Source organism: Archocentrus centrarchus, chromosome 21, assembly GCF_007364275.1.
Source record: "Archocentrus centrarchus isolate MPI-CPG fArcCen1 chromosome 21, fArcCen1, whole genome shotgun sequence".
Classification (NCBI taxonomy): domain Eukaryota; kingdom Metazoa; phylum Chordata; class Actinopteri; order Cichliformes; family Cichlidae; genus Archocentrus; species Archocentrus centrarchus.
This window is the reverse complement of record NC_044366.1, coordinates 29,506,996-29,527,753: the sequence shown is the minus strand read 5'-3', so window position 1 is coordinate 29,527,753 and position 20,758 is coordinate 29,506,996. Positions and strand designations below refer to the sequence as shown.

Sequence of the window (20,758 nt, the reverse complement as noted above, 5' to 3'; positions counted from 1 at the left end):
AGTCTCTGGAGCTTGAAAATAGGCGACTGGACCTCTAAGTTTCTTGAAGACGTTTCACCTCTCATACAACAGGCTTCTTCAGTTCTAAAACCAAATGGTGGAGAGTCCCGGGTATTTAACCTACAGTGGGGGTTGTCCCCTGGAGGTGGATGTTGACCCACTATTGTTCATGTGCATAGTCACATGCGCTAAGGTATGAAGAAAGGTGTGGGTCATTCCAAGTCCCACATTGGTTTCACCTAAAACCACTGATTTGAAATGACCCTTGGTGCATCCACCTCCAGGGGACAAGCCCACTCGGGTGGTTTTGTGTGCCTAAAAGAAAAAATATCGGCCAATATATATAATTTTTCAAATGACCAAATATCGGTATCAATATCAGTCTTAAGAATCCTATATAGTTGGGCTCTAATATTTATTTGTGCATTTTATTTTACAAGCCTAGGAAAGCAGTGTTCAAATCCAACCTGATTCTTGGTCATTTGCTAAGAGTGAGGCATACAGCATATTAATGTAACACTGCAATATTAGAAAAGGGTGCATCCCTAATTTAAGAAAATATGACAAACAAATTCTAACAAATGAGTGATGTGAAAGATGGGAGCACGCTTGAACAAATATAGTATTATTATAGACCCCACAGCTGTATTCCAGCTTTCCAAATGGGCTAACTGTGAATCAGGGAAGGAAAATCAGTCCCCCAGCGGACAGGGGGCTGGGGGTGTGTGTGCGCCGTTGTTGATGTTGCCTTGTTGCCCCACGAAATTGTCAGTCGGTCCCTAACTCGGGTAGGCTGAGTAGTTGATGCTGAATCGCCGAGCAGCAGCAGCAGCAGCAGCTCAGTCTGTCGCTGCAGTCCAACAGAGCGACCGGTTATCAACATCCTCTCCGCGAGGCTATAACGCTATGTGGGTCTGAGCTGACGGCGAGCCGCTCGACCGTAGCACGACACCACGGTGTTTCAATTCGTGGACATGAGTACACCTGCCACAGCGACTCCTTCCAAAACGTGGACCGGGAATCCCGACAGGCATCGATTTTCAACGAGCATATGAGAAAGGAGGTGATGCAGCAGAGCGACTTCCACACTAGAGACCGCCTCTGTCAGCTTGGAGCCAGCTAGCTAGCGCTAGCCTTATAGCCAAATAGCTAGCACCTGAGCAGGCTGAGGGTTTTAAAGCTCTGTCTTTACCACCTGCAGGATAGCTAAAATGTCAGCAAGCCCAAACGCGTATATCGGGATATTTTTTGTCTATTATATAGGGTTCTTCCTCAGCATTGACAGGAACTTTATTTTCCTCTTTTCTTTTCGTTGCTAGCTACTATTAGCCGGGTAAGTTAGCTCATTCCCCTGTTAGCTAGCATTTTGTATTGGCTAATCACGGCACACAGGCTGGCACTGTCACTGAATCAACTTGGTATTCTGCGTGGAGACGCAGCTCCATACCAACATGATGGAAAAGTACAGGAAAAACAGCGAATGGGTTGTGTTAGCACAGTATCTCCGGGCGTTTGTGCGAACAGTGATGTTTGTCTTTAAAGGGGCACTTGCTCGATTGCCGTCCATCCTTTACATCCGTGCTTGGAGCAGCTGCTGAGCGGCATTAGACATTTGCCCCACGTCTTCTTTCCACATATGCCGGCACAAGGGAATAAAGCCTTTATCTTTTCCAGTATAACCCATGGGTATTTATCAGGGTAATGTTCAGATGTAATGCAGCACAGAAAACAGGCATGCAATGTACTTAGCAAGCGCAACGTGCCCCCCCCTTTTTTTTTTTGCCAGGATTTGCAACACAACTGTGGATTGTTATTCCAGTCTACCTCCATAGATGCCAATGCCAAGAGCGTGTAGGTCATTTTGTGATTTTTATCGTGATAGATGTCTGCTAGCAAGCCGTACACCACGGCAATAGAATAAAACTAAAAGATGCAAAGCTGGGCTCATTCTGCAGTGCCTCTGAAGCCAGTATGCGTAAAGGACAGTTGATCATACAGATACTGTACAAACTCTTGATACCTTAAGCCTCTCAGAAAATGTCATTTTTCTCATGGCCAAAGGATTAAGTCTTTTTTGTGAGTTTGTGTGTGTGTGTGTGTGTGTAAAGAGAAAGAGAGAGGAATCCAGAGGTATTTATTTTCCAGATGACGTGTTGTTAAAATCACCACAGCTAGCCAAGAGGATTGTTTATTACTCTAATATATCAGCTCTTACTTGATATTTGACATGCCATTTTCTTGAGTTGTCACTTCTGCTTTTGATTGTAATTCAGAGCTGCTTGGCTCAGTAGATGCCTGTCAGGGGAGCTCATGGTGAGATGATACTAGTGGTTACAAGGGACATGCTGCCAAGGTGGAGAAATGACAACTGAAGGAAAGACTATAAAGGACATCAACTCTTCTATCCTGACAGAACATAGAGAGCACTGACTGTCTAGATTGGTAAAAATGAAGAAAGGAAAAGGCAAGGTTTTTCTAAAATGGTGTCTAGTCTGCTGTGTATGCTTTAATTGGCTTTTTGTGAGTTGTTTCTAACTGCATGGCTCTAATTTTTTTTTTCCCCCCAGAACCATCAGGGCCATGTTCCTGCTGACAAGTCACCCCGTTACTGAGGGATCTCAGCCTTTTTTGGTTTCTGGACCTACCAAAGCAGGGATGAGATAATATAGTCAAGCAGCCGGTGCATGCCGCTACAACAAGAACACCCGTGGCACCTGTGAAACCCGCCTCACCCCACCCCTAGTGAAGTTCATTTCAACACTCAAACCATGACAACGCCGGCCCTACTGCCACTGTCAGGCCGCAGGATACCCACTCTGTCGCCGGGCGCCTCCTCTTTCCCGCACCACAGGGCCACGTTGAGGCTGTCCGAGAAGTTCATCCTCCTCCTTATTCTCAGTGCCTTCATAACCTTATGCTTTGGGGCCTTCTTTTTCCTCCCAGACAATTCCAAGCACAAGCGCTTTGACCTAGGTTTGGAGGATGTTCTTATCCCTCATATTGACACACCCAAAGAGGGCAAGCACGCCTCAGGACAGGTGATCATACATGGACAGGGAGGACATGATGAGCACAGACACAGGTAAGGACCCACAGGAGAAGTGTTTCTGAGTGTATTACACAAAGCACTGACATGGAAAAGATTTTTTTCTTTATTTTGTATGTATTTTATGTTTGATAAGCAGATGAGAAATGACTGCATTTCATAAATATTAATTAGTGAGTTTATATTTGATTCTCTACCTACCTTACATCACTCAACCAGGTGTCAGGACATTTTTTTTTTAAACAGTCTGTGATTCCTGGAGGTGTGGCAGAGTTTGTTGAGTGATACACGTCAGCACAGATACTCCTTCCTTCATTTTGTCCCTTATTGCTTTGCGCAGCTGAGGCTGCTCTGTATTCTCTCACCCTTTGCGTCTCCATTGGATCTAATGGTTTTAGTTCTTTAACAGCAGGCATTTTATCACCTTGGCCCCAGTTTTGCCGCTCTGTCCCGCAGGCAGACATTGTTGGACTTGATGAGCTAGAACACACAGGCTGTTTGAAAAGCCTTAGTAACTGCTTAAACGGGCTTGGAAATTAGTGTCTGCAGTGAGCTAAATACTGGTCAGTATTTATCATATTATCACAGTTTATCATGTGGTTTATCTAGCTACTGTTCTGAGACTCTTTCTCTCCCCTAAATCATCTTAGAGTTTGACGTCTCTAAATGTGTTGTGCTTCAAATACTATCTCAGCTGACTCAGGAATAAAGATGTAAACATTATGCTTATTTAAAAATGGGTAGCTGCTAAAGGCCTTAAAAATAATGAGTGGGGTATAGTTAAAATAATAAAAGAAGAAACTAAACTTTTTATTTACCTAATACCTGATTTTTATTCTCGATTTCATTTCTGAGTCTCTCTGCTGCATTTTGCATTCATTTGTAGTCACGCCGGTTTCTCTCATAATTTCTCTCTGTCACCAGGCTGCAGTCTGTGGCTTTCACTGTGTACGTGTGTAGATGAGGTGGGAAGGGTGGAGCAGAACACGTAATGCAGAAGTGAAGATGGAGTTAGTTAAGTTGATGACAAGTGGTCCTTATAAGTGCTTCCCAGTTAGTGTTGATTCAACTAAAATGGAAAGACAGCAGCCAAACTCTAAATGGCTGTATAGAAAAGAATGCCTTTATTGTCATTATACAGGATGTACAACGAGATTGGAGTAAGTCTTAGCATTTCTGCGTCTGAGTTTCAGCTGAGTGGCACGGCTTTGATCCTCACTTTGTTTCAGAGGCAGAGGTGAGGTAACACAGTCACAGTTTGCCACATTTAGCCACAGTGGCTACACCGTGCATGAGAGCAGTGTGTAAGCTGTGGACTATGCTGCAGAGATCCATCCAGCAGTCACAAAAACCAGACCTGACTTTCTTTCTTTGTCCTTTTAAAAAAAAAAATAAATAAAAAAAAAAATAAATATAAAGCATGCATATATATGCATGCTTTACACAGAAATAAGTGCAGACTTTAAACAGAGATAATTTTATTTAAATGGCCAGTATACAGGAAGTGACTCTAAGAACCAGTTAACAGCCAGTAGTGGTTGGCAGGTAGTTAATTTACAAAGTGTGTTGTAATCTGTACATGTACCCATGTTATACAAAGTGAGTAAAAAAAATCTGAAATTTCACAGTGCTGTCCTGTGTCCAAAAGCTGAAATTACAACACAACACCTAAACAACATCTCCGTGTTGTTTACTGCTGTTTAGAACGTGTGCTGCAGATGTGTCCACTAAAAAGATGTGCTACGCAAATGGTGGCACTGCACATTGAGTGTAGCCACAGAGTTAATGGGAGTTATTTTCCTTCTATTGCAGTGCCCTTTGACTAGCATAACTCATTGATGTGTGAATCATGTAGCACTTACATGTGCTTAGTATTTTTCAGCTACAAACCCCCCCCAAACAACTTATGACACACATAAGTGCCAAAGGCCAGGTGAGAAGAACAATTTAATAGAAAAGGTCATCTCCACGCTGGTAATGGGCGTCATTTGTTTTTCTGAAATCCTGGCAGGGTGTTAAAAGCAGTTTCTCCCACAGTTTCACCATTGAGTTTTGCCTCCTTATTCCCTGTGGTGCCTTTTCATATTTTCACTCTGAAAGCCTTTTAGTCTTTGGAATGCTTGAAATAACGTAATTACTGTTGTCCAACAACTCAAACAGAACAGACAGTGCTGGGCTCAAGTGGTACTGTGTATTGTGAAGTTTTTTTTCTTTTTGAAGTGTGAAGGTGGGAGGCCTGGAGATGTTCGTGCTTCTCCAGAGGTGGCACTCAGTCAGGTTTTGCTTCAAAGACTTCTCTAGTCCATCACTAGAGAAGAGTTGCTTCTGATCTCTTTTTGCGTTTGGAAGTGTTTAGTTACACATTAGTAAGTAAACACTTCCAAACACAAAACGTGCCCAGGGATGTTCAACTAATTACTACTAGTCATTTGAAGAAGATAAAAAAAAATCAGACAGGAGAGCCAGTCTAAAAGGTAGAAGACAATTAGAAAACTGGGCACAAACACTGTACGTGTGTATTTAAGAGCTATTAACACATTTTTTTAATAATCAAATCTTGTTAAAAAATAAAATGTGTGGTACTTTGTGCTGTGTATACGCACAGTGTCACTATGGTTGCGACGGCCACAGTTTTCCGCGCATGCGCAAATTGATAAACAGTACTCGCGGATTCACGAGTGCTTCTTATGCTTTTCTTGTGTTTTTACCATTTTGTAATTCATTGTGTGCACCAGCGATCCAGCCTCATCGTCAGTCCACACAAAACCTCTCACATTGGCCGTTTTGTAAGTAATGAACAATTTGCCGCGCTTCCTACTGTGTCACTCCACGCATGCGTGTCTTGCGTAAACAAACTTTGCAAAGAGACAACCACCGCCAACTTGTGGCCTGGCATGGGAACTACATCGTTTTCATCGTGTCATCGTGTAAACACAGATCGTTTCTGAAACGCTATCGTGTAAACGGAAGGCTGAAATGCATCAAAACAACACCGTTTCCAGTGGAAATGGCATCGTGTAAACGGGACCTGAGTGTATGTGTGTGCTAGCAGCAGTAGCCCTCCTTTCTGCCAGGCTAGCATCCACACGCCTGTGCGTAATGTGGTTACACATGACTTCTGTTGCTTTGGTGTGGTTATATGCCCGTTTACTCTCACATGGCCAGCATCCAACAGTTCATTTTCTTCATCAGTGTACTGCAGAACTGTGGTGGTTCACGTAACTGTCATGTGCTTACTTTCCAGTGCTTTCGTTTAAATCTTCCAATCACAGACAGAGAGAGAGAGAGAGAGAGAGAGAGGCTCAGCTATTTGTCAGGGCTGCAGCGCCAGTTGCTCTCAGGTGGCATTATAACATCTTTGAACCAGGGAGTAACTTAATAAAACAACAGTAATAGATTTAACTGACTAGTATTTCTGGTGCAGACATTGCAACAGCGGCAGTGTTTAAACATCTTGTTGACTAGCTGTGCACATCCCTAGTGTGAACTTACGCCTCTTTTCCACTAGTGCCTACTCAGCTTGACTCGACTCGTCTCTGCTCAGTTTTGTTTGTTTTCCATTACAATTGAGTACCAACTCAGCAAGGCAGCCTGAATGTACCGTGATGTCATATGTATGCGACACAAACACAAACGGTCGCTCTGTCTGGCTCCCTCTGGATTCTGTTGTCAGCCACCAAGCACAAAAATGTCTGTGTTGGTTAGTGTGTAGCCATTTCCCTTCTTCCTGGCTTTCAAAAATGGTGGGTTTGTGGAGGAATCACTCTCATGACTCAGCTAGTGATGTCACTCCCTGGCCAATCAGTGGCATGCAGTGTGAAGTTGCATTTTTGGCTTGACTCAGCTTGCTTGGAACTCCAGCTGAGTAGGTACTAAAAAAGTACCTGGTACCACATACTACCACCTAATGGAAAACCCTTAAAGTTGAGGGAATTCGAGCTGCGTGGGTACGAGTGAAAAAGCAGCAATAGTTATTCTCTTGATGTGTATTACTCTAAAGCTGGACCGTGGGACTTTTACATATAATTAAACATGTATTACATTTAAGCCTTTCCTGAAGGAGTTCACACAGTGCCGATCAAATGTCAGCACCTAACTCTCTAACCAGAGTTTAAAATCTGCTGTCTGCTTTGAAACTGCCGCGCTGGTTTGCCTGTCTAGATACATTTGGGATGGACCAGGAGCGATGGTTTTCCTGAGCTGCAGAGGAGAGTGACAGCAGCATCAGACAGACAGTGCTGGGATTAAGGGAGAAAAAACCTAGAAAGCTTCCAAGAAAAGTCAGATAAAAAAGAAAATTGATATTCAGAGGAAGAATTATATACCTTTAAAAAAAAAAAGTTGTTGATATGCATTACAGGGTCACATCAACAATACTCAAAACCTCCACGCTGCAGGGTTGAAGTAAATCCCATTCAATGTACTCTTCATGTTTTATGTGAGCTGTTTTACTGTGGTACCAATAGGTTCAGGGTGCAGTCACAGATGGCAGAAGACATTTCTTCCTCCTGATTAAACAGATTTTTATATATATATATATATATATATATATATATATATATATATATATATATATATATATATATTTTAAATTAATTAATTAATTTTTTTCTTTATAGCCTTTATCAGCTCTGTATTCAGATTCGTGGATTTTTAATTGCTTATTGCTCACCTCCTTGGAATTAATAACATGGCTGTAAGGCCGGGGTGTACATTTATGAGCATCTTCACTGCCTTCCATTTTCAAGGATATACCAAGGACAGAAAATATATTTATAGCTACACATTTGACTGAAATTAAGAGGGAAAAAGCAGCCACTGAGATGTCACTGTGTTTTACAGAGGAAGAGTAATCCTAACCTTTGAGATCTCTTGAAATTAGTTTTATGCAAATTCAAAGTCAGGAAAATGTGCCCAGTGTATTTTAACCTTACACAAGCATTCATGTGAGGTGCCCCCCCCCATCCTTCTTATAACAGCTTATTGAAATGTGTTCACTTTGCTTGTTGGTGTAGCTACTTCAGCTGTTCTTAAAGTGGTTATTGTGTGCTCCAGAGGACTCGGGGTTCAAACAGCCTCAGGAAAATGAGGTGAGCTAGCATTTAAAGAGACCCGCAGGAACACAAATACGCTCATAATAATTTCACCTGTGCTTTATTTGGCCACAGAAACCCCCCCAGAACCATTTCTGTGTTCACAAGTTCAACCTGTTAGAAGTCCAATGAAGCTTATGAGGGAGAAAAGGTTATTAATCTGTGTCATTATCCAGCTATTGAATTTTGGAGAAATGGACTATAACTCCAAAAATAGTGGAACGGGTATTTGTAGCTTTGCACTAATCAAACTGGACTGAACATCTTTTAGTGAAATGCATGTTAGTTTTTGCTAACATTGAGGAGGAACTGTTCTCCATCCAGGGTTTCCCTTAGTTTCTGTGGGCTTATTCAAAGACAAGTTACATTTTAGTTTACTTGACATTTTTCTGTTTGGCAGTTACCCAGTGTGAGCCAGTAAATGGGTTTGCAGGTTAAACTACTTTAAACTACATTTGGAGCCCTACGTGACTGACTGTGGCATGTCTGAGATGCTATAGTATGTTAGTCTCAGAAATATAGAACACATGAGTTTAATTTCCCTTATGTAAAGATCCTCTTGGTACATAGAAAATGAAATTTGAAATCAGAATGGCTATTTATAAGTTTACATCTCAGGATTGCTGCTTGGATGTAACGCTCAGTCGAGCTCGACATACTGTGAGGCCAGTAATGATCCTGCTTTTGAGTTTGTTCTGGTCTGGCTCAAACAACATAGGAATAGCCAGGTGCAGGACTGTAATCTGTCAGAGGGACAAGAGGGCATGTTGGCAGAAGCATTGACATTTTAGCAGCACTGTAGCCAGTTACAGTAGAAAAATAGAAGTCAGAGGAAAAATGCCTCTTATTGTAGCCTTTTATGATTGCATACAGACATCCTGCTTGATATTTGGTGCAGACTGGATTATGGTAGTAGATATTATGAGGCAAATGTAGTACCTTCCTTATTACTAATTTATTTTTTAATTTTAAAAAGGTGGTTGAACAACAAAGCAAGTTGCAAATGTTGCATTGGGCTAGGAGAAACTAAACATTTTATAATGACAAATAATGAGTATAATTATTAGTTGCCACCTTTAAAATTTACCATTGCATGTGTATCAAATTATTTTAATTTTGAAATTGATGTAGCGTTATGAGATCGGCCGATCCAAAGTAGAAACATTTATGAAACAGATTTGTCCATTCAGACTTGGTGCAGTCAACTAATATAAATGTGTTGTGCTAGTTTGGACATGAGCATTCATACTGGGTACTTGCCAGAGTGTCCAGGTGGGTTAGGCAGGCATTCCATCTGCTGCCAAATTTAACCTCTATTTATCTCTGCTCTAGTCCTAACAAGTCAGTTATCACCTTATAATCATGAGGAAAATGTATATTTTCTTTGAGCAATGCTCTTTTCCCCCACATCATCTTTCACCAGCACAAAAAGCACACATTTTTATTATAATGAACATTTGTATTCTGTCTGGACCATCTCATCTTCACATATGATGGGAAAACAGCCTCTTGTATTTTGGGAATTGGTGAAGTCAATACTGCAATATCCTGTCCTCTGAATGATTATTTGACTTTATGGTCCAGTAAATATCAGATCATCTATCAGTAGCTCCTTCTGTGGCTCAGTGAACCTGCCCAGGCATCCACTTCCTGTCTTTTTCCATAAAGTGTGATATAAAAACTAATAAAAAGGGCTTGTGTCTGGAGGTATTAAGTGTACCATCTGTGTGGACTATTTCCATCTTCCTCCTGGAGAGGAAGATGTGTCATTTCTTTACTAATCCCACATCATGAGTGTCCTATCCACACGTCACCAAACACAAACAGTTGCAAGAAAAGTTTTTGAACACTTTGGAATGAAGTGGATTTTAAGATTTGATTTATTCCTCTTGAAATGTGATCTAATGTTCACCTTCAAGTCTCAAATATAGACAAACTCAGTCTGACTAAATAATAACACACCAACAGGGAACACTTAGTAACTCGTAAAATTATGTAACCTTATATGAGTTTAGTAAGTCATAGAACCTTATACAATAGTGAGGACCACTTCTGGACTGTTCATTCTTACAAAACTGCTTTATTTTATTAATATTTGATTGAACAGCCTTTTAAAACCGTGCAACAGCATTTCAATTGGATTAATTGGCTCTTCCAAAACCTGAATTTTTGTCTTTTGTCCAGCCTTTCTGCTGTAAATCTGTGCTTTGGATCATTGTCTTGTTGTATCACCAAACTTTACCAACTGCTGTTCTTACAGTCTCCTTTAAAATTTCTTCGTACAGTTTTGAATTGATTTGTCCCTCAGTGATTGCAACATGTTCAGGTCATGAGATGGCAAAGCAGCCCCAGACCATGATGCTCCCTCCACCATGCTTCAGAGTTGCGTGGGTTGAGGCCTTTGGATTGTTATATGGTTCTTTTTATTCTCTTTACTGGGCAGAAAACTTCAGCTTCTGTTATATCTGTCCACAAAGGCTGTGCAATTAAATAATTTACAAAAACTATTTTGGCTGTTAAAACAAGGTCATCAAGAGAGTAGCACACTCTGTTGCACAATAATTTTCTTTCTGCCTTGCATCACTTTACCTTTGCTCCTCTCTTAAAGTCTAAATTCAACCCTGGCTGGGCTGTAGCTTGTTTAGTTATTTCAATTCAGTCCACCTATTTGAACAGACACGTTTAATAAATATTTTTTCCCCCCTCAATGTTTGTGAGTATTCAAGTTAAATGGTGTTAATAGATGGGACATTGACAAAATATATTATGGTTATATTTACTGCCATAATTGAGCAGCCCCACTGGCCAGAAACAAAACAAAAAACAAAACATTATCTTCAGAGTGCAGGAGAGTCGTTATCATTTTTTTCCTTTTGGAGCAGTGTTTCCTTTGTGTGGTGCCATCTGTTAACACCTTTGATTTAAAGTGTTGTTCCTAGAGAGACTCCTGCAGGTCTTTGGTTCTTCTTCACCTAATTTAGGACGTCACATTGTTCTCTTCCTGTGATCCTTGCAGGTCTCTGACTCCTGTGGAGAGCAGTGAGTCCTGATTTTCCTCCCAGCTTTATGAACACCGTGTTTGTTAACATCCAGTCAGTCACATACCCTGTCAAGTTTTTTGGACTCTTGTATGCACTGTAATTTATAAAATTTGTCTTTTGTTCAGACCTAAAAATAGTGACTAAGCCCCTAAAGTAATAAGGATAAGGTTTATTGAAGTCACAGAGCAAAGCTAGCTGAGGGCTGATTTCCCATAAACTTCTAGACCAGAAATCTCTTGTGCAGCCACTGGACTCACCTCCTGCATTACACCTAAAAATCAGATTTAAGCCATTTTCCTGTTGGTTTCACTTTCTGGTCCTGGAAGAACTGTCCATCTTGCATATTGTCATACCTTCAATCTCACAAGCCCCAGCTGTACTCCAGCATTAGTACATAAACTTCACTTATTCAGTCTGAACTGTGTGAGTGTTCATTGTGTTGAGTAAAAACATTAATTGGACAACTGTGTGTGTGTCATTGGCTAAGTGGACATATGTCTGCCTTTTACTGTGACTTGGATGAAGATTTTAGGGCTAACTAACAGAAATTCTGGCAACAATTGTGACAGGGTTCAAAAACGTTTTCTTGCAACTGAAACTAAAGGCAAAGTTTACTTCTGTGGAAGCCCAGAATGCTTGGCATTAATGACAAAATTGATTAAATAGTTTTTCAGTTTGTTAGTGAGAGATTTTCATTTACAACATCACTTTCATTTGATATTACAGTCAGTGAAGGTTAATGTGACACCATCGTGGGACACTTAATGGTTCTGTTAATGTTGTGCTCCAGTTTCTCTTTAAATCGTTTAAATGCTTATACTCCTTACAACTACATCACAAGTAGTTCAATTTCTTACTGTGTTGTTGTGACCAGTGTGAGGAGACAAGTGAGTTATGCAAGATTCAAACACACCCAAAGGTCGGAGAAAATGTACAGGCACAACCTTTTTGTACTGCATCCCTCTCATAATGGATTTTAGTCATGCAACCACTAGTACCCTGGTTTTGCTACTTATTGCCTTGCCAGTTATTGTTAGTGTTGCAGGGCCATAGCTTTGCTTTTGCACTCTGATAGGGCCATAAATCAGCATAGCACCGCAGCAGATCATATTTAAGGCCTGGGCCAACATCAGAGTGCCTTTATTTATCATGTTTAGTGTGATCTTAGATATCATTCCTGTGTCTTCACGCTTCATTTGCCTGTCAGCTGCAAAGTAAATCTAGGTTATTTGTGTGTGTGTGTGTGTGTGTGTGTGTGTGTGTGTGTGTGTGTGTGTGTGTGTGTGTGTGTGTGTGTGTGTGTGTGTGTGTGTGTGTGTGTATGCCTGGTGGTAATCAAGGAGTACTTGTTTATATTTGCAGTCCACCCTGTCACATACACAGGCACATACGCTGTCAAACTTTGTGCTGTAGTTTTGCAGAAGCCTGTGAAACCATCCATGCTGTTTAGTAGGTTTAACAGGGGTGAACCTATTAAATAGTGGCTTCTGTTGTTCAGAGCTAGAAGGAAAGCAAAGTACCTTGCCAAGACAAAATGGGATTTTTACACATCAGCAAACAATGTAGAACAGTTAAAAAAGTAACCTCTAAAGCAAGTCTGTGGGGTTACAGTCTAACATAAAAACAGGCCTGTAAGCCTTTAAAGTCACTGTCATTTTTCGTCTTTATGATTTCTTTAAGATGTCTGACAACCATAACTGAATGTCAGAAATTCAGCTGCAAAAGTCACCAGCTGTATCGCAAAAAGCAGACGAAAGAGTTGATATTTATTGCTTGACATGTTAACCTATGTTAAAAGCTGTTATACAGGTTGACGTTCACAGCATGTTAGGAGGAATTCTGAGAGGACAGTAAAGCTCCAGTTTTAACAGCAGTTATCGATAAGTGTTAACCTGGTCGGCCCACGCGTTAATGTTAGCCACTTAATGATTAACAATTACCCAACAGTCACAACCCCAGCCTCAGGGGGAGGTCACAATCTAGTGTACTCCTAGTGCCATCTCAAGCACGGATAATTGGGAGACTTTCATCAGGATTTTTATCTGCCACATTAAACATGCAGCTCCAGGTTAGCTGCCTGTTTAGTTATCTTTAAGATGGTGGCTGTGGATGATAATAAAACAAAACAAAAACTGTGATGCTGCTCTTAAAATCCCAGATTGAAGCTGAGAAAAGTCTAACATCAAGCTCTGTCTGATCAGCGAAGACTGTGAGGAGTGAAGTCAGCGGAAGCACAGCACCTTCCAACAAACTAAAATTATTCTCTCATGTTTTTTGGCATTACCTAAATGAATCTTAAAATATTTGTCTTGACTACACCTTACAACTATGTTAGTGTATTAACTTGAAAACTTAAAAATAGCGCCACTGATACAGTTTGTGTTGCTCTGTTATTTAAAAAACAAAACCTGTTTTGCCATTTGGTGCCCCCATGGTATTGAGTATCAGTTCCTTTCCTGGGTATCTGTGTAGTTCTTGACATTCTAGTATTCCTGGGTATTAATACCCCAAGTGGCCAGTAGGATTTGGCAAGTGGTGCTTTTGTTTTCTCAGTCTGGTGGTGTTGGTGGTGTGTTGTACTGTGTTTTTCTAAAGCAATGATCACTGCAGTAGCATCTGATTTGCAGTCACTATTTTGATTTTCAGCAACTCAAACATGCTCTCAAGTTTCAGCTCGCTAGATTGAAAACTTTAAACATTTCTAATGTATTCCAGTTTCTCTTATATAAAGATCCTCTCGGTGCACAGAAAGTGAGATTATATAACTGAATGGCTGTTTATAAGTTTACAGTATCAAGTGTGTCTTCAAGAATCTTAGGAAAGGTCTCGTTCACTGGTAAACCATTCTGCAGTGTTACCAGATCTTATTACTGTTCCCCTTTAATCACTTTGCCTTATTGGTTTCAGAATAAATATCAATACATGCAGAATAATCTAATAAATATAAATCCATCCTTCAGATCCATGCTGACGGTACCTTCTCAAAGTCTGTTAATTTATTTCTCTGTTGTCAATAGATTTAATCAAGTAGTGTTGTATTAAGGAATGAATAGACTGCAGAATAAAGGCTGGACTTCCATCAGACATAATCTCCTCATTACCACTGCTGCTTTTTTTTATAAAACAGATCTGCTTCCTGTGTATCTCATTTCCTGTCTTTGTTTCTTTTGTTTTATTCCCGTCTTTTTATATCATCATAATGATGTTCTGTGTTTAGACCACAGCTGCAGCCTCTCAGATTGACTGAAGGGCTGTGTGTGTGTGTGTGTGTGTGTGTGTGTGTGTGTGTGTGTGTGTGTGTGTGTGTGAGAAGAGAGATTTCATACCTTTTGTGTCTTGTCTTTTTTTCAAACTCAGAATTTTTCCATTTTACTTTTTTGCAATATGTGCCAAAATCCAGCGTGTGTTTTCTTTGTGTAGCATCCATTAAGTTAACAGGAGGAACAAGTCAGTGAAAATCACCTGTTGGAGTATTCAGTTCAAGCATTTACTTAATGAGCAGGTTCAGTGTTAAGAACTATGAATTGTTTCGAGCTGACACTGAATGCTTTAAATTATTCCGTCAGGTGTCACCCAATTACACTGAGTTGATTTTACATTGTATTTTTCTTTTAACCTTGATGCATTTTGCAATATTGAAGTTTTCCTATTGTTTTCAATTTTCTTTTATTTCTACTTTTGTCTCTAACATTGGCGTTTATACAGTTATTCTGTAATTACAGGAAGGCACTAGCCTGTACTTGTAACCTGTGTGTGTGTGTGTGTGTGTGTGTGTGTGTGTGTGTGTGTGTGTGTGTGTGTGTGTGTGTGTGTGTATGTGTGTGTATTCCTCTTCTCTGAGTCACACCAGGTAAAATTGATTTTTTTTCTTTTGAATGACTGATACAATCTAGTTGATTCACCAATGACAATTCTCTCTTTGTCATGTCTGTAGTGGCATTTTCAGCAGTTCTTTATATGATGCACATACAGGGTGCACAGCAGTGTTCCTAAATTCCTCGGTGGCTCTCATGTAGCTGATGCTGCTGCACAAAGTCGACACGATAATATTGACGTTTGATCGCCAGCAGGCAGTTCAGCTGTTGATGGTTCTTTCCTGGAATAATTCCCAGAGTGAATCTGGGAAATCACTGGAAACCAACAGCAAATCATGATCTCTGATAAGTGCGTAAGTGCGTGCACATGTGTGCGTGCGCGCGCGCATGCATTTGTCGGGCAGTGGGACGGTTGGGACACATCCAATGTAACTGCATGGCTCCCCACTTGAGAAATACTTTTAAAAGCGCCTCATGAAGAACTGGGCTGCTTTACAAAGGGTGGATTAAGTGTCCTTTTGTAAAATCTCTTTATGGTAAGTAGAGATCTGTGTGCGAGTGTGCTTCTGGAGTTGGCTAGGGAAAAAATTATAAATTAATAACCTTTTGGCTTTTCAAGAAGGTTTGAAAATGTGTTTAAAAAAAAAGAGCAAGAAAACAGAACCAGTGCTTGACACCTAAAGACTGAGAAGGTGATTATTACTGATAAAGATAGTCTTTAGTTGCAGCTAGGCGGCATGTAGTACAGTGGTTAGCACTGTCGCCTCACAGCAAGAAGGAAGTGGGTTCTCCCTGTACCTGTGTGGGTTCTCTCTGTGTACTCGTCTTCCTCGCACAGTGCAAAGACATGCTTCTCAGGTTAATGGGTTATATTCTAAATTGGCCGTAGGTGTGAATGATTGTCTGTCTTTGTGTAGTAGCCTCTTTGTGTACCCGGCCTCTTGCCTCGTGGTGGGCTTCAGCCCTACCACAACCCTGAAATGGATATACAGAAGAAACTCAATGGATGAATTAATTGCAGCCTGAAAAAAAAAAAAAAAAGAATAAGGGTGCAGGGTGTTACTCTATCCTCACCTCTTTGTATTGTGCCATCACATTTGCACCAGGAAGCAATTCTGTTCTCACTTCTCTGGATAATGTCTAGAAAAGTTCAGGATTTTAACTTATTTGTAATCTTAGTAGTTGTATTTCAAAAAGTCATATGCAATGCAAAAACATTTAATGGCACATTTGTTTTAAGTATAATGATGCACAACACCCCCACCCCAACACCTTTTTTTCTAAACAAGACTTAATAAAAAGTTTTATAGTGGCAGTCAGACAGCTTGTTATTTTTCAGTGCTGGAACGCCATCCTGAAGGCACAGCTTCTATAAAAACACGTCTTTGACTTTGATGACCAAGATTTTTGTAATGCAGTATTTATCACTGGGCAGGTTGAGGTTCCAATAGCATCTTAATAATGAAGATACACTTTTCATTCACCAACTTCTTAGCTGTCCTGACTTGTTTGTAGCCAGTGCACCCAAACTGCTGTAGGTGCTGTCTTTCTTTTTGAATTAAAGAAGACTTAGTGGTGATGAGTCTCACAGCTTTTAGGCCATCTGGTGCTGTGATATGAAAAGTTGTTCCTTCCTCCAGTAAATGTGGTACAAAAGCCTAAAATTTCCAGGCAACTGGGTGAAGCTGGGGTGGCCCTTGATGTTGGGAAAGTATATGGAATGGTTGATGTTTTTATGGCAGCAACAATATGGAAATAAATACACTAATGTTGTGTTTAATTATATAACTATAACCTATGCAGATTAACTTGTTAAATAATAGACTTATTTTAGCATTTAAATGTATTTTTATTATAACTAGCCCTGGCCATGTTTTTTTTCCCTGCCAGCAGGCTTGATGGCAAAGTTGCTGTTGTATCTGTTCATTCAGCTCCTTCCCCAGGCAGTGCCTCCCCACGCTGTCACATATTCCCCCATCGTGGACTTCAGCTGCTGATGACAGTCCTCCTTCCCCTCTGGAGACTTGCTGCGAGCTGGAGGGCCACTCTTAAGGGGCACCCACATAGAGACTAGCAGCAATGTAATAACAAGATACCGCAGAATGTCATTGAAATTTAGTTACATGCAGTGATGACAGGAGAGATAACTGAGATAAGTGAGGCTTTGAAATCTTTTAATAAGTCATTTAAGAAAGTCTCCTGTTGTGAGCACATACTGGTGTACCTCCCATTCTCCACTCTTTGGGAAACGCTATATTTAGTGGCTGTTTTTAAGGCTTATTAGGGCCCGAGCACGAACTGTGCGAAGGCCCTATTGTAATTGCTTCGTTTATTATTATTATTAGGGCCCGAGCACGAACTGTGCGAAGGCCCTATTGTAATTGCTTCGTTTATTATTATTATTATTATTATTATTATTATTATTATTATTATTATTCAGGCAAATGAATTGGCTTTTTGGGGGCTTTATCATATTCAAAAACTCATGAAACTTTGCACATGCGTCACACCTGGTGAAAATTTAAGTATTTTAATGGGCTCGGGCAAGGGCGCGCCCAAATGGCTCGCTAGCGCCCCCTAAACTGGAGCCCCACCGCTGTGTTTCACATACATGAATGAAACTTCATACACATGTATATCATGTCCAGGCGCACAAAAAATCCTCTTGGAGCCATGCCCTAAACCCAACAGGAAGTCCGCCATTTTGAATTAATTATGCAAATTTGGCGATTTGCAGCCCTCACACTTTTTCTAATAACTCAGAGGTTTTAGACGTTATCATCTTCATATTTGGTTTGTCTAACCTACACCCCCAGGGGAATCTAAATCTCGAAAATGGTGAGTTTTTGCCAAGGGGGAGGGGTCCTTATGCCCCTTTGAACTTTGATCATTCGCCATGAAATTTTGATTGCCTCTCATTCATACCTACATGATCCAATGTGCATCAAACTTCTCCAGTAGGATGAGGGTGCCCCCCTGAACACATACATATGACAATATTTAATATCAGTCGCAGCGCCACCTAGTGGGAACAGGAAATGTCATATTTTACACTTGGAGGTCCAGCTCCAAGGTGGTTTAGCAGAACCATCTCAAATTTCACCTGGAAAGCCTTAAGAAGTTGGACTTACTGTGTTTTCAAAACTGTGAGTTTTTGACAAAAGGGCGTGACCCTTATGGGACGGCAAAGTTCGATGATTCGCCATGAACACAAAAATGGCTGTAACTCAAAGCCAACTTGCCCAATCTGGCTCAAACTTCAGTGGTGTGATAAGCATGCTGCCCTGAACACACTCATATGCATAAAGTCCATAAACGTTAGAGCGCCGCCTAGTGGCAGCTCGGAATATCTTAAAATAGCAAGTTTTTTGAGTAGCCCCGGAGCTACGTTTTATCTACATGTATGAAAATGTACATGCTCGTGTAACATACTAAGACGTACAAAAAAGTCTCTTGGACCCATACCCTAAACCCTACAGGAAGTCGGCCATCTTCAATTGAATGTGTCAATTTTTGCGATTTCCACGCCTGCTATTTGAACGAACTTGTCCTAGGGCATTTCACCCACTGACACCAAATTGGCTCCAGATCATCTACACAAGTAGCCCATCAAAAGTTATTCAGGGTTTTGTAGAATATTGAACGGTGTTGCCATGGCAACCCTCTGAATTTGGACTTTTTTCAATTTCAAATTCACAGAGATTCTAAACATCAGCCCCTGGGCTGTGCTTTCTCTATGTACCTGAAAATGTGCCTGCTGATGTAAAATGCTAAGATCTACAAAAAACTCTCTTGGACCGATAGCCGAAACACAACAGGAAGTCAGCCACGTTCACTTTAAAGTGTCATTTTTGCAGCATTTTTCGCCTTTTTCAGGCCTTTTTGCCTCAACTCCTCCTACGGCATTTGACCCAGTGAGACCAAAATGGCTCCAGATCATCCACACAAGTAGCCCATCAAAAGATATTCATGGTTTTGTAGAATATTGAACGGTGTTGCCGTAGCAACCCTCTGAATTTGGACTTTTTTTCCATTTCAGGCCCAGATAGGTTCTAAACATCAGCCCCAGGGCAGTGCTTGGTCTGTGTACCTGAAATCGTGCATGCTGAAGTAACATCCTAAGACGTACAAAAAAGTCTCTTGGACCGATAGCCGAAATCCAACAGGAAGCCTCACATGTTCTAATTAAGGTGTAATTTTTACAGCATTTTTCACATTTTTCAGGCCTGCTATTTGAATCATCTTCTACTACAGCTTTTCATCCAGTCACACCAAAATGGCTCCAGATCATCTACACAAGTAGCCCATCAAAAGATATTCATGGTTTTGTAGAATATTGAACGCTGTTGCCGTAGCAACCCTCTAAATGTGGGATTTTACTCATATACCACAGTGCACCAAATTGTTACATCTCTGACATACATTGTCCGATCTGCCTCAAACTTCACAGGCTTAATGGGAGGGTAAGGGAGACCGGACACACCCCTCTATCAGCTTTGTTTCACACTCATAACGCCACCTAGTGGCAACAGGAAATCAGTAGGACACTGATACTCATCATCCTATGGTCATTACAGTTTCATTGATGGCTGCAGGCATTACATAGAGCATTGTGACATATTAATTAGTGGGCACTCACCGACGCCACCTAGTGGGAGCGGGAGACGATCGACGCGAAGTACGGCTAGCCTGCTGAGCCGTCAGCAGCCGGGTGAGCCAGCTACTCTCTCGTCTGCGAGAACCTCCGAGCGCGGTTCGGCTGGAGCGTGCCACGGGTCGACGCGCGGCTTGGCTGGAGCGCGCCAGGGGTCGACGCGCGCCGGGTGCGAGGGCCCGCTCATCGCCGCTTGCGGCTTTAATTAGGGCCCGAGCACGAACTGTGCGAAGGCCCTATTGTAATTGCTTCGTTTATTATTATTATTTTTTTTTTTATTATTCAGGCAAATGAATTGGCTTTTTGGGGGCTTTATCATATTCAAAAACTCATGAAACTTTGCACATGCGTCACACCTGGTGAAAATTTAAGTATTTTAATGGGCTCGGGCAAGGGCGCGCCCAAATGGCTCGCTAGCGCCCCCTAAACTGGAGCCCCACCGCTGTGTTTCACGTACATGAATGAAACTTCATACACATGTATATCATGTCCAGGCGCACAAAAAATCCTCTTGGAGCCATGCCCTAAACCCAACAGGAAGTCCGCTATTTTGAATTAATTATGCAAATTTGGCGATTTGCAGCCCTCACACTTTTTCTAATAACTCAGAGGTTTTAGACGTTATCATCTTCATATTTGGTTTGTCTAACCTACACCCCCAGGGGAATCTAAATCTCGAAAATGGTGAGTTTTTGCCAAGGGGGAGGGGTCCTTATGCCCCTTTGAACTTTGATCATTCGCCATGAAATTTTGATTGCCTCTCATTCATACCTACATGATCCCATGTGCATCAAACTTCTCCAGTAGGATGAGGGTGCCCCCCTGAACACATACATATGACAATATTTAATATCAGTCGCAGCGCCACCTAGTGGGAACAGGAAATGTCATATTTTACACTTGGAGGTCAAGCTCCAAGGTGGTTTAGCAGAACCATCTCAAATTTCACCTGGAAAGCCTTAAGAAGTTGGACTTACTGTGTTTTCAAAACTGTGACTTTTTGACAAAAGGGCGTGACCCTTATGGGACGGCAAAGTTCGATGATTCGCCATGAACACAAAAATGGCTGTAACTCAAAGCCAACTTGCCCAATCTGGCTCAAACTTCAG

At 41.2% G+C, this 20,758-nt stretch overlaps 1 protein-coding gene across 1 annotated transcript in view; it reads left to right on the top strand.

The window, feature by feature from the left end:
• The first annotated feature begins 747 nt into the window (after positions 1-747).
• The window catches only part of LOC115800741 (mannosyl-oligosaccharide 1,2-alpha-mannosidase IB-like), a 39,351-nt gene continuing 19,340 nt past the window's right edge, over positions 748-20,758 (top strand). Inside the window, exons 1-2 of the mRNA XM_030758242.1 lie at positions 748-1,063; positions 2,568-3,082. Coding sequence (XP_030614102.1) covers positions 2,769-3,082 — 314 coding nt within the window. The 5' untranslated portion in view covers positions 748-1,063; positions 2,568-2,768. The remainder of the gene's footprint in view (positions 1,064-2,567; positions 3,083-20,758) is intronic.